Source organism: Hippopotamus amphibius, chromosome 2 (assembly GCF_030028045.1).
Source record: "Hippopotamus amphibius kiboko isolate mHipAmp2 chromosome 2, mHipAmp2.hap2, whole genome shotgun sequence".
Classification (NCBI taxonomy): domain Eukaryota; kingdom Metazoa; phylum Chordata; class Mammalia; order Artiodactyla; family Hippopotamidae; genus Hippopotamus; species Hippopotamus amphibius.
The window spans coordinates 6,244,431-6,258,212 of record NC_080187.1 but is presented as its reverse complement, the minus strand read 5'-3'; the positions used below and the strand labels follow the sequence as shown (position 1 = coordinate 6,258,212).

Below are 13,782 nucleotides of genomic sequence, written 5' to 3'. Positions count from 1 at the left end.
CCCCTTCCCCATAGAGACCCCCCCACGGAGACAGTGTAAAGAGTAGAGCCTGGAACTCCGTAAATAGCTTTAAAATAGTCTAGTAGTGAATTTATTTTAGAGTGCTCACTGATGGCAAAGGAGAGTCCCAAAGCCCATCTCCCACAGAAGCTGCTGAAACTGCCCAAGGCTCATATTCTTTTCTTCAGCAGGAATAGCTTCCCACAGCTCCCGCCCCGTACCCGTCTCCCCCAATCCATGGTGCTGTGTGCAGAGGGAGGGAAGCCCTTCTCCTTGACGCGGGCTCATGGAGGGAGTGGGAGAAGCAGTTTTAATGGTTCCCAGTGGGCCATCTTCTGCCTTCCCGTAACCAGCCACCCCGGCTGGCTGTGTAATGACTTGCCTGGGAAGTTTGTTTCAAAGACATACCTAGGCCCCACCTTCAGAGATTCTGACTTGGTGCTGGGGAGGGTACCCTCCTAGGTAACCATGGCAACAGTTTGGGTGTAGAGCCAGATGTATTCCGGGGCTCCTGCATCTTACGAAGCTGAATGTCAGAGCGAGTAGGCAGTTCCTGGGCACGACCAGGGCGAGGCCGCTGTGGCCAGGTCCACGTGGCTCCCGATGGCCACATCAGGGGTGGGGCAGGCATCCTGGAACCCCCAAATCTGGGGAAGGGTGGGTGTTGGGGCTGTCCGTGCAGGCAGGGAGGAATGGCCCAGATGGGGTCCGGGTGGGCGTGGCATCCTGGGGAGGGGGCAGCTCCTCTGCTTCTCCTTGCTCCCAAGTGCCCCCCAGCATCCGGGAGGATGGGCGCAGGGCCAACGTGTCAGGCATGGCCGGGCAGTCCCTGACGCTGGAGTGTGATGCAAATGGCTTTCCGGCTCCCGAGATCACATGGTTCAAGGATGGGCATCAGGTGGGTGTCCCCTAGGGTGGATGGACTGTGGTGGGATTTGGGTAGGGTACAGGCCTTCTGGATGGGTTCCAGCATGTGCCAGGTGTGGCGGGGAGATATGACAGGTGACGGGTATCTTTGGGGATGCCCTGAAGCTCAGGGCCATGAGGGACTGTGGTCCCGCCATGAAGCCTGGGGGGCTGCATGGTGGAGAGGGCACAGCACCGTTCTGGGAATCAGAAGCCCTGGGTTCTGGCCACCAACCAGCTTCTTGGGCCTCGGTTTCCTCATTGCTGTTGGAGGTGGTGGGGGTGGGGGGGTGGGGCAGGTGGCCAGACCCCTTCACCAGCTCTTGCTGGCCTCTTCTGCCCAGATCCCCGAGGTGGGCAGCCACCGCCTCCTGGACGGGGCCCGGGCCCTCCACTTTCCCAGGATCCAGGAGGGCGATTCTGGCCTCTACTCCTGCTGGGCCGAGAACCAGGCTGGGACCGTGCAGAGGGACTTCAATCTCCTCGTGCTCAGTGAGTGAGGCTGGGCCCACCCTGCCTCCCACCAGCTCCCAAGTGTGTCTGGCCCTGCAACCCCTCCCCTTTTAGGTGGGCGGGGTAGGGGAGGGAAACGGGCTGCTGGAAGCCGGGGGCACAGCGGGGCCCATGGAGGACCTGGTCCCTGTCTTCACAGAGCTATGGGGCGCAGACAGGAGACAATCACATCGTTATGTAGCCGTGTAATTACAGTTGCATTATGTGCATTATTTGCTACAAAAGAGCAGTACAGGCAGCTGAGGATGCACAGAGCAGGGGCCAATCCAGCCAGGGGTTTGGGGGAGCTTCCCATGAGGGCCGGGTAGGAGAAGGGAAGGGTGACCAGGCAGGGGACCTGCACATGCAAATGCCCTGCGACAGGCAGGGCTTGTCGGAGTTGAGGATATTTTATCTCCCACCCTTTCTTGCCCCTAGTCCCACCTTCCATGCTTGGAGCCCAGGCTGCTCAGGAGGTGCTGGGCCTGGCTGGTGCAGGGGTGGAGCTGGAGTGCCGGACCTCAGGGGTCCCTACGCCCCAGATGGAATGGACCAAGGATGGGCAGTGAGTGGTCCCCAGCGGGTAGCATGGGAATAGAGCCTAGGCCTGAGCTGGGTGGAGGGGGCCTCTGGGGAGGTGGAACTCTGCAGGGTTGGGGCTTGGCAGGCAGGGCACGAGCCACCCAGGACGCAGGCAGAGGGCAGTGTGGGGCACCCTGGCTGCCCAGCGTGAGATCACCCAGGTGAGACCCTGCTTTCAAATGGCAGGATTTTCTCATCGCTCAGCCAGCCTTCCTTTTATTTTTTAAACTTTTTATAAGGTATTTTTTTAAGATATTAAAAATTTTAGGGTATTAACATATTTACCATTCCAAAGTGCACAATTCAGTTTATTTAGTACATCCACAGGGTTGCACATCCATCAGTTTTATCTAGTTCCAGAACATTTCATCACCCCAAAGGAGACCTTGTACCCGTTAGCAGTCACTCCACTGTTCTCTCCCTCACCAACCCCTGGCGACCACTAACCTGCTTTCTGCCTCTGTGGATTTCCCTATATTTCATATAAATTTCATGCAGTCACCCATATGTCTGGCTTCTTTCACTTAGCACACAGTTTTCTAGATTCATCCCCGTTGCAGCAGGTTTCAGTACTTCATCCCTTCTATTGGCTGAGTAATATTCCATTGTAGGGACGGATCACTTTTTCTTTATCTGTTTATCCATTGATGGGTACTTGGGTTGTTGGCATCTTTCAGCGACTGTGAATCTGCCAGCCTTCCTCTTCCCAAGCAGCAGGCTCCCTTCTGTGTTGCCCGCCCCTGCCAGCGCCTTGGCCTTACTGGCAGTCTTCTCTTGACCATCTTTCCAGACCTGTCCTTCCGGGGGACCCTCACATCCAGCTCCAGGAGGACGGCCAGGTTCTCAGAATCACCAGCAGTCACCTGGGGGATGAAGGGCGGTACCAGTGCGTGGCCTTCAGCCCAGCCGGCCAGCAGGCCAAGGACTTTCAGCTCAGAATCCACTGTGAGCCCAGCCCCACCACGGGCTGCTCTCTGAATGATGGGAGGATGAGGGCAGAAGTGGGAACCTCTGAGGAGCGAGCCCCCAGTCCAGTAAAGCAGGCCAGGGGGCGGGGGGGAGCCGGGAAGGACAGAGAGAATCTGGCCCAATGTTTCCCAAATCCCATTGTCTCCATCCGAGCTTCACAAGTTTTCCTATTCCTGATACCACTCAAGATGATTGTTTCGTTAAATGAAGTCACTTTTCTTTACACTGAAAGACATTTATGTAAAAGGATGTTTAATATCTCAAAGGGAAATAGGAACCAGGGCTGCTTGGCTTTCGTGGGAGGAAGCTGTGAAAACAAATGCAACCAAAGAGGGATGTTGGAAACCCTCAGGCGTGAGCTGCCTGCCTGTGATAAAAAGGGCAGCATAGAAAGTTCTAGAAAGGTTCTGAACATAGTCACACCAGATGCACCAAGCAGCCTTTTCCTTTGTCGTAATTGGGCAGGAAGGAGATTTGGGAAGGGCATAGCTATTCCGTTTTGAGATGCATGCCCACGTGCCCCGAGGAGCATCTTGGTACCACTTGTGGTGTGTGACCTGCCCCGCGGGAACCCCCAATCCAGTTCAGCCCCTGTTTTACAGATGGGGAGACCGAGCCCCACAGAGGGGAAGTGACCCATGTGGGTCATACAGCGAGGTAGAGGCAGAGGGGGGTCCAGAGCCGGACCTGTGGCCCCTCCCCCACTTTCTGCACCTCTCGTGATGGTGGGGCTTGCCTCCCACGTCAGCGCGTCCGGAGCTGGCCTCTCCTGTCTGTGCCTAGAGCCCCCTGCCCCTCCCCCCACGCCTGCAGTAGAAGCCTGTGACATGTGCGGTGCTCGTGGCCCATGGGCAGCTGCCTGGGGCTGCGAGGGGTGGGACACCAGCCATCTGGGTGCTGGGCAGGCTCCCTGTGACCGGCCCGCCCACCCCCTCGTTGTCCTCAGCACCTCCCGCCATCTGGGGCTCCAATGAGACAAGCGAGGTGGCCGTCATGGAGGGCCACCCCATGCGGTTCCTGTGTGAGGCCAGAGGAGTGCCCACGCCTGACATCACCTGGTTCAAGGATGGGGACCCCTTGCTCCCCAGTGCTGGGGCCGTCTACACCAGGGGCGGCCGGCAGCTGCAGCTGGAGAGCGCCCAGGGCTCGGACACTGGCATCTATACCTGCAGGGCCAGCAACCCTGTAGGGGTCGTGGAGAAGGCTACCCGGCTGGAGGTTTATGGTGAGGGACCCTGGGGTCACAGCAGGAGCAATGGGCGAGCGGTGGGAGGGACTCTGGGCCATGGTGGCCGCCATTGGGCTCCAAAGGTGAATGAGGGGCGCGACCAGAGGCGAGGCCCGCGAAAACGTAGTTGAGGAGTTACCCAGGGAGGAGGGTCATCTCAGCTCGCCAAGCCTCCTTCAGGCGGGCGAGGAGATTAACACCAGGGGAAGGGCCTGTCCAGGGGCCCAGGCAGAGCCGAACGGAGAATCCAGGTCTCCTCTCACGCTTGAGCGCTTTTCAGGAAACCACTAATAACTAACTGCGCTTAATCACTCACTGTGGTCCAGACCACCTGGACCTTGTCGCAGCACCAGCTAATTGCATCACGGTACAGGGACTAGGGCCCTGGTCCCCTTACTCATGAGTGAGCGTGGTGGGCTCTGGGGCTGGCCCAGGTCACCCCACTAGGTGAGAGGGCCTGGTTCATACCTAGAGGGTCTGACTATAAATCGTGTGCTGTTAACCTTGGCATTGGCCCGCCTGGAGGGGCTTGGCTCTGAGGACAAGTGAAGAACTCAGAGGACAGTGTGTGTAGGAGGGCAGGGATGGGTCTGAGCAGGTGAAGTCTGAGAGGGCAGAATGCAGGTGGTGGGGTCATTCTGGTCCCTCTCAAGGCATCAGTTCCGGAGCTCTGGTCCCCAAAGATGCAAAGGGCTTGGATGCTGGAGACCTGAGGTCCCCAAAGGGAAGTCAGGGTGTGTGGGGTCTTCGGGCAGCCTCTGAGGATGAGTCCAGCAGCCAACTCTGGGATTCTTATTCGGGGATCTGAAGACCTCCTGGAAATTGAATGAAAAATGCACGTGTGTTTTCATTCCATTTTCAAAGGAGCTTGTGACCCAAACAAGGTTGAGAAGCCCATCCTGGTCCCTCATCCCCCCATGTCTCCTGGCGACGACTCTGTGGGCTTAGCAACGTGGGGGCCCTCCCCAAGGGGAAGAGAGAAGCCCCCCTCTGGCTACCCCCTTGGCCATTGCTGGCTGAGTTAGGAGCGCCCCCAGGCCTGGCTGTCTGAGCTAGGGTCTGCTCGCTTCCTTAGGCCAGGGAGGGGACCAGTAGGATCAGAGGCTCTGGTCTTGGGCCTTGGGGAGCCCATCACTTTGGGTTCAGCAGATATAGCGACCTACTGTGTGCAGATCCTGGAGACACACAGAGACAAGTGTTGTTCTGCTCAGGATGAGCTCGCGGGGGTAGCAGGGCGAGGAGAGAAGATGCAGGCAGTGTAGGGGAGGTGCTGCCAAGGGGCAGAGGAGAGAGAGAGTGCTTCCAGCCAGGGGTGCTGGGGGAGGCTTCCTGGAGGAGGCGATGTCTGAACAGGGGTTTCAGCTAGCAGAGGGAAACAGGAGGCATTTCACGTGGGGTGGGGTTGGTGAGGGGCTTAAACGGCTGCTGGTCCCTGAGCAGCCCCCCTGCATCTTCCCTAGTCCCACCCACCATCAAGGGCACTGGCGGAGGGCCCCGCGTGGTGAAGGCTGTGGCGGGGAGGCCCTTAGCACTGGAGTGTGTGGCCAGAGGCCACCCACCCCCTACTATCTCCTGGCACCACGAGGGGCTGCCTGTGGCGGAGAGCAACGGGACCTGGCTGGAGGCAGGCGGCGGCGTGCTGAGCCTGGAGAGCCTGGGGGAGGCATCTGGAGGCCTGTACAGCTGCGTGGCCAGCAGCCCCGCCGGGGAGGCCGTGCTGCAGTACTCCGTGGAGGTGCAGGGTGAGCCCAGGCCTGCCCCACCCGCGTCACCTGGGCTGTGGACCCCTCCTTACACACCTACTGTGTGCAGAGGGGATGGAAGTGATCAGGGCTCCAGATTGCATGAGACAGATGAGGGAACAGATGAGGACACTGTGACCTGGGCTGGGGCCCCTTGAGGCTGCGGGGTGGGCAGGGTTGATTCCCAGGATCAAGGGTCCCTGCTCCCTCCCGGGACCCAGGGCCAGGTCACCCAGGATGAAGGACACCGCTCTGCCTCCCAGGAGATGCTCCCAGTCAATGGGATGGACATTTATGGAGAACTCTCTGAGGCCCAGAGCTGGGTGGTGGGCGCCGGTTCCGGGGATGGGTTGAGGGGGGGACCTTTGCCTGCTCCTTCCATTCCACAGACACTTCTCAGCCATGAACTCTGAGATAAGGCAGGGAACAGGCAGACAGGACTCCGGAGCCCTGGGTCTGGTGGGAGGACCGACGTTGAATAAACAGACCAAGCCTGTGGGGAGGCTGAACTTGGGTGGTCCTGGAAGGCCTCCTGGAGGAGAGGCCATTTTGGGGGGAACTTGAAGGGGGAGGTGAAGCTTGGGCCTTGCTCTGGCATCACTGGGACTTGGAGGGGCTGTAGGTCGGGATTTTCTCAGCTCCAGACACCGATGGTGCCTCCTGCCCACAGTGCCCCCACAGCTTCTGGTGGCTGAAGGCTTGGGCCAGGTGACCACCCTCGTGGGACAGCCCCTGGACCTTCCCTGCCAGGCCTCAGGCTCCCCAGTGCCCACGATCCAGTGCGTATGGGGTGGCGGATGCCAGAACCGGGGGGCTGGTGGGGGCCAGAGAGCATGCTTTAGGGGTGAGTGGGGCTGGGAGATGCTCCCTGTCCCAGGAGCATGAAAGAGGCCACGGAGCCAGGAGAGAGACGCTGCCTTGCCTCTTGGCCTGTCCTGTCGCCCCTGCCTTCCCTGGCCTCAGGCTCACCTGTTCCTCTCCCCATATACTTTAGGTGGCTGCAGAATGGCCGCCCAGCCGAGGAGCTGGCTGGGGTGCAGCTGGCCTCGCAGGGGACCACACTGCACATCGACCACGTGGAGCTGGACCACGCAGGCCTCTTCGCCTGCCAGGCCACCAACGAGGCGGGCACTGCCGGGGCCGAGGTGGAGTTGTCTGTGCACGGTGAGGGGGGCCTGGGGTTCCGGGGCAGTGGCAGCCCGAGAGGCTGGGGTGGGTGAAGCCAGAGGGCCATAGCCATCTGTGCCTTTGAAAAGGGTGTGGAGCTGGTCTTCTCTGGACGGCATTTCTGGGCTGGACTTCCCAGCTCCCCAGAGAGACACAGGCGTGAGAGGGTAGTCTCAGCTTCTCACCACGCTTGCCATCTGTCCGGTCCACAGGCCCTCAGTCCCCTCCCAGCCTCCCCCGCCCCATTTGCTCTCTTTATGATGATTACACTAAACTTCATTCAACTCTTTAAATACATCAGCTTTCTTATCTCTAAGTCTGCAAATGCTCTTCCCTCTGCCTGGAACATTCTTCTTCTTTGCCTGCTTAGCTTCTCCCTATCTTTCAGGTCTGTCCTAAAACACCCCTTCCTCCAGGAAGCCCTCCTTGATTCCACCATGGTTACAATCTGCACGGCCCAGCCTCTCGTGACCACAGCCCCCTACCTACTGTATTGGGATTGCTTGCTTGGTTGTTCATCTCCACGGCCCAGCTTTGGGAGCTCTGAGGGCAGCACAGAGCTTTCTCTGCTGTGTCCCTGTGCCTGGTGCAGTGTGGGGCACAGAGTAGATGCTCAGTGCACATGTAGGTGGACGATGGATGGATGGATGATGGTTGATGGATGGATGATGGATGGGAGAATTTTGAAGGGAAAAACCTGCTCTGCTGGCTTCCAGTCTGGTGCTCTTCCCCCTAAGACCAGATGTCTGGAGGGTTGAGTCGGGGGAGGCTAGAGGCCAGCCCAGCAAGGCCACTCCCTCACTCCCCAGGCATTGAGCAGGCTTCTGGGTGCCCACTGCACCTCTCCTGACCCTGACCGGGCCCTCCCCACCTCTCCCTCTGCCCAGAGCTCCCATCGGTGGTCATAGTTGGGGGTGAGAACATCACAGTGCCTTTCCTGCAGCCTGTGACCCTCGAATGTGCAGGGACTGGGGTGCCTACCCCAAGCCTCCGCTGGTGGAAGGATGGGGTGGCCCTGGCACCCTCGGGGGGAAACCTGCAGGTATGTGCAAGGGCCCCAGGGCTGGCGGGCCACACTTGCACAGGTGGAGGGGCTGCTTTTTAGGGGTCCTGGAGAGCCTGGCAGCCTGGGGGCAAGATGAACAGAGTCCACTCATCCTGGAAATGCTCAGTGGACCCTGGGATGCTGGGTCTGAAGAAGGAAGGGAGCCCTGAGCCTAGTCCAGGTCCCCGGAGTTTGAGCTGCCAGAATGAGAAAGTGGGGGGGATGGGAGTATCCCCAAGATCAGAGGGATCCTCTGGAATCTGAATGCAGGGCTCAGAACTCCTCCCCAGAGCCAAGCTTGTGCCCGTGCCTCCCTTCTCCTGCCCTGAGGTCAGCAGCAGCCTGGCCAGTCACCATGTCCCAGTGTTGCTCTGACCGCTCTGACCCCGGGCCCCACGCACATCCCTGGCACACACATGCTTCCTCCTTTCTGCCCAGATCGAGAAGGTGGACCTGAGGGATGAAGGCATCTACACTTGTGCTGCCACTAACCTGGCCGGGGAGAGCAGGAGGGACGTGGCGCTCAAGGTGTTGGGTGAGAATGCAGGCGGAGGTGGAGCCTGGGCCCAGGGTGGTGGGTGATTAAGGGCCCGCAGGGCTGCCCTGGGGGGTCAGGGACGGCTGGGGGTTCTAAAATTAAAGTCTTGTACTGAACTTTAGAAGTGGAAAGTCATTTGCTCTGTGGTCCCTTTTGGCTGTCTTCTGCCAGGGTTTCAGTGGACAGTCTTGCTCTCATTTTCATGTTTATCTTTGCTTGTTTTATTCATTTGGGGGCTCATTTAGGTCTCTGTGTGTATGTGCAAATCCCTGCCCTCGTCGCTCTTCGTGACTGCCTGGGGTCCACCTCCCCGCTGTGCCTGATGCTGGGCGTTTCTGGGCGGTCGGGCACCAGAGTTATCCTTGTACCGTTGCAATAAAGCTTGCATCCCAACACCTTTGTCCTTGGTCTTGGTCCAGGACTGGAGTTCCTTGGTCAGCAGACCTGAGCCGTTTGGGGACCTTGTTTCCCAGGCCCCCTTGGGAAGGCTGGGGAGAGGCATCGGGGTGGCTGAGATGAGCTGCCCAGAGCCTGCACCCCTCGAGCCAGGGCTCTCCTTGTCTCCCCTAGTGCCACCCAACATTGAGCCAGGCCCTGTCAACAAGGCAGTGCTGGAGAATGCCTCCGTAACCTTGGAGTGTCTAGCTTCGGGCGTGCCCCCTCCTGGTAAGCAAGACTGCTCCTCTTGGCGGAAAGCCACCTCCATCCATCCCCAGTTCCCCATCTAAAGAGGCCGGCCAGGGCCCCAGGCACCACTCTGGCTGTGGACAAAATAGAATGAAATCAGCTGGGGGTGAGAACCAGGATCTCTGAGTCCCTGTCTGTCTGGGCCTCTAGACCAGCGGTTGAGGAAAGCGCTGGGAGCTGGGGCTAGGTGTGAGTGCCCGGCAGACAGGATGGGCCCAGGAAGAGGGTCTGTTTCCTGTCCCCCATTTGAACCAGGTCAACCCTGTTTTGCTTGGGGTAGCGAGCCCTGGAGGTATTTGCCCTCTCCCATGGGGAACCCTGTTCTGGGATGGGCCCTGGCAGGATGTATGGAAGCTGAAGATAAATTGGTCCATTTTTATTTATTTATTTATTTATTTATGTATTTATTTATGTATTTAATCTCTTTATTAACCTTATTTTTTAATTTATTTTTTAAATTGAAGTATAGTTGATTTGCAACGTTTGTGTTAACTTCTGTACAGCCAAGTGATTCTGTTATACATATATATACATTCTTTTTTTATATTCTTTTCCATTATGGTTTGTCATAGGATATTGAATATAATTCTCTGTGCTGTACAGGAGGACCTTGTTGTTTATCCATCCTATATACGATAGCTTACATCTGCTGACCCCAAGCTCCCACTCCATCCCTCCCCCAATCCCCTCCCCCTTGGCAACCACCAGTCTGTTCTCTGTGTCCATGGGTCTGTTTCATAGATATGTTCATTTGTGTCATATTTTAGATTCCACATATAAGTGATATCATATGATATTTGTCTTTCTCTTTCTGACTTACTTCACTCAGTAGGATCATCTCTAGGTCCGTCCTTCTTGCTGCACATGGCATTATTTCATTCTTTTTTAGGGCTGAGTAGTATTCCATTGTATATATGTAGTGCATCTTCTTTATCCATTCATATGCCAATGGACATTTAGGTTGTTTCCATGTCTTGACTACTGTGAGTAGTGCTGCTGTGAACATGGGGGTGCATGTATCATTTTACAATCAGGCCACATTTAGGAGGCTGCTGTTTTGGAGTATACCATGCTCTCCTCTGAAGATCTCCCTAGTGGGTGGTCTCCTCGTAGGGGAAGGATGTGAGGGGGCCAGGCTGCCTTTGACTGTCCTTGCCCCAGCCCACCTCCCTCTCTGCCTTTGGTTCCATCTCAGACAACCCTGCCGAGTTCTGCCTCCACTGCCCCTTCCTGGAGAACACTGGCTTTCTCCAGTGTGGGAATTAAGGCATACCACACGGCCACCCTGGAAGCTTCTCTTGGATGCCCATGACACAGGCACAGTCTGAAGGGCTGCCAGGGACTCCTGCATTCTCTTCTCTTCCCCAGATATCTCCTGGTTCAAGGGCCGCCAGCCTGTCTCTGCCAGGAAGGGAGTGACGGTGTCAGCTGATGGGAGAGTTCTCCTCATTGAGCGAGCCCGGTTTTCTGATGCTGGGAGCTACCGCTGTGTGGCATCCAATGTGGCGGGCAGCACAGAGCTGCAGTATGGCCTACGGGTCAATGGTGAGCTGCCCTGTGACTAAAGGGATCCTTGTCCCCAAAGTTGTCTCCCATCCATTTGTCCCTCAGTCTGTTCATCCATCGTCCATCCATCCTTCCTCCCATCCATTATCCATTCATCCATCCTTCCTTTCATTCATCTTTCCTTCCTCCCATCCATCTATCATTTATCCATCCATCCACTCATCCATCTATTCTTCCATCCACGCATGGAAACACCCAACTGTCCATCCATTGAGCCAACCATCCATCCAGTGCCCTGCCTATCCGTCCATCCACCCATCTAACCATTCAGCTGTCCATCCCTCCAGCCATCCATCTATTCAGACATCAATTCCTCCATCTGTCCCTCTTCTATCCAACCACATTTATTGAGTACAGGCATACCTCAGAGATATTGCCGGTTCGGCTTTGGACCACTGCAACAAAGCAAATATTGAAATAAAGCAAGTCACATGCATGTTTTGGTTTCCCAGTGGTTTGGTTTCCCATAACTTTTCTAAACATAGAAAAGTTATGTTTAGACTATATTGTAGTCTAAGTGTGCAATGGCATTATGTCTAAAAAAATGTGTAGACCTTAATTAAAAAGTACTTTATTGCTAAAAAATGCTAAGCATCATCTGAGCCTTTGGTGAGTCGTAGTAGTAACATTGAAGATCACTGATCACAGATCCCCATAACAAGTATAACAGTAAGGAAAAAATTTGAAATATTGCGAGAATTACCAAAATGTGACACAGAGGCGGAAAGTGAGCAAATGCTCAAATGTTCGAAAAATCGGCACCAATAGACTTGCTCAAGGCAGAGTTGCCACAAACCTTTAGTCTGTAAAAAACACAACATCCGCAAAATGCAATGAAGTGAAGCATAGTAAAACGAGGTATGCCTGTACGTGATCTGGGCAGACCCTGGGGGCTGCAGCCCTGAACAAGACAGACCCAGGAGCTTTCGGTCTAGTGGAGGATACAGTAGTTGGATACTTACCCAAAGTACTGTTTCATGACAACTATTATTAGAGCTTGGAAAAGTGAGGTACAGCTGAGTGCCTGGAACGGGGGCGCTGACCCGGCCTGCAGGGGTCCCAGGAGGCATCTTTAAGAGCTGGATGCCTAAATGGAGACCACCTGCCACGCCCTGGGGCTGTAGAGAATTTGAGAAACTGAAAGGAGGCTGGGGGCCTGGAGCTTACGGGACAGTGAAAGGAGGAGCCAGGGTGGTGCTGGGGAACCAGATGGAGCCTGGAGAGATGGGGTCTTTATCCTAAGAGCAGGGGGTAGGTAGCTGGATAGAAGGCTGGGGCCCTGGGCGTCATGGCTTATGCCGCCCAGATACAACGGAATCTCCTGACCATTTTCTGCCCAAGAGGGGCTGCCTGTAGAACAGTGTTTCCTCTGATACCTCTGAGTTGGAAAACGAAACCTGCCCAAGCATTCTCAACCCTTGTTATCCCCATACCATCCCCATGATAATGACCTCATGGTGACCAGGAGGCCCAAGGTCAAGTGCTGCCTCCGCCAGTTCCTAGCTGGTCAGCCTTGGGCAGGTGACTTGCCCTTTCTGAGCCTGCTTCCCATCTGTGGAAGCCTCCTGGTGGAGTTGGAAGGAGGAGATGAGCAGCCTTGAGGACTGTGGAGTGCCGTGCTCGTTTTGGGAGTGGCTGTCCCTGCCCTTTTGTTTGTGGCGGTGCGCTCCTGCGGGGGTGCCCGGCCAGGGGCCCTGCCCGCTTCACCCCCGGGGGGGCTCAGCCTGTGCCCTGTGCCGCCCTCGCCCTGCAGTGCCTCCGCGCATCACTCTGCCACCCAGTCTGCCGGGCCCCGTGATGCTCCACAGTCCGGTTCGGCTGACCTGTAATGCCACCGGGATCCCCAGCCCCTTGCTGATGTGGCTGAAGGATGGAAACCCCGTGTCCACTGCAGGGACCTCCGGCCTCCAGGTCAGTAGCGCGGGGTGGCCCCAGCTCACCTCCCTGGTGCCTCCGGCTCACCTCCCTGGTGCCTCCAGCTCACCTCCCTGGTGCCTCAGTAGGTGCTGGGAGCTGAGGTCAGGGCCTGGGGGCGCCGAGGGGAGAAGGAAACAGTGATGGCCGAGGACGGTTGGCTGGAGGGAGGAAGGAGGGCCGCTAAATGGAGTCTAGAGCCAGGTGGTCTCCAGAAACGTAATGAGTACCTCCAATGTGAACCAAATATATAATTTAAAATTTTCTAGTAGTTGCATCAGGATGGGTAAAAAGAAACATGTAAAACTGATTTTAATAATACATTTTAGTTCACCCAGTATATCCAAAAAGTATCATCACGTCGTGATTTCATAGAAAATCATTAACCATTTTACATCCTCCTTTTTGTACAAACTCCTTTTTTTTTTAAATTAATTTATTTTTTGGCTGCATTGTGTCTTCGTTGCTGCGTGGGCTTTCTCTAGTTGTGGCAAGCGGGGGCTACTCTTCATTGCGGTGCGAGGGCTTCTGATTGTGGTGGCTTCTCTTGCTGTGGAGCACGGGCTCTAGGTGTGCGGGCTTCAGCAGTTGTAGCCTTGGCTCAGTAGCTGTGGTGCACGGGCTTACTTGCTCTGCAGCTTGTGGGATCTTCCAGACCAGGGGTCGAACCCATGTCCCCTGCATTGGCAGGTGGATTCTTAACCATTGCGCCACCAGGGAAGTCCCTGTACAAACTCTTTGAAATCTGTTGTGCATCTTACACTTGGGGACCAGCCCTATTTCGAGGGCTCCCCAGCCCTACTCCAGGGGACTGTTTCTCAGGACCAATGTAATTGCCTACCAGCCAGCAGAGGTCCTGAGGTCTGGTACAGTACCTCCTGAGGGTACAGCTCACGGTTCCTCTGCGTTGTGGGAGGCTCTGGGGGTCTGGGGCAGCTACCCAGGT

At 56.3% G+C, this 13,782-nt stretch overlaps 1 protein-coding gene across 1 annotated transcript in view; it reads left to right on the top strand.

Moving 5' to 3' along the window:
- The window catches only part of HMCN2 (hemicentin 2), a 158,361-nt gene that overhangs the window by 78,146 nt on the left and 66,433 nt on the right, over window positions 1-13,782 (top strand). Inside the window, exons 27-39 of the mRNA XM_057724808.1 lie at window positions 768-898; window positions 1,251-1,398; window positions 1,837-1,963; window positions 2,771-2,925; window positions 3,896-4,174; window positions 5,638-5,919; window positions 6,590-6,698; window positions 6,914-7,083; window positions 7,974-8,128; window positions 8,570-8,666; window positions 9,240-9,335; window positions 10,725-10,901; window positions 12,676-12,833. Coding sequence (XP_057580791.1) covers window positions 768-898; window positions 1,251-1,398; window positions 1,837-1,963; window positions 2,771-2,925; window positions 3,896-4,174; window positions 5,638-5,919; window positions 6,590-6,698; window positions 6,914-7,083; window positions 7,974-8,128; window positions 8,570-8,666; window positions 9,240-9,335; window positions 10,725-10,901; window positions 12,676-12,833 — 2,084 coding nt within the window. The remainder of the gene's footprint in view (window positions 1-767; window positions 899-1,250; window positions 1,399-1,836; window positions 1,964-2,770; window positions 2,926-3,895; window positions 4,175-5,637; window positions 5,920-6,589; window positions 6,699-6,913; window positions 7,084-7,973; window positions 8,129-8,569; window positions 8,667-9,239; window positions 9,336-10,724; window positions 10,902-12,675; window positions 12,834-13,782) is intronic.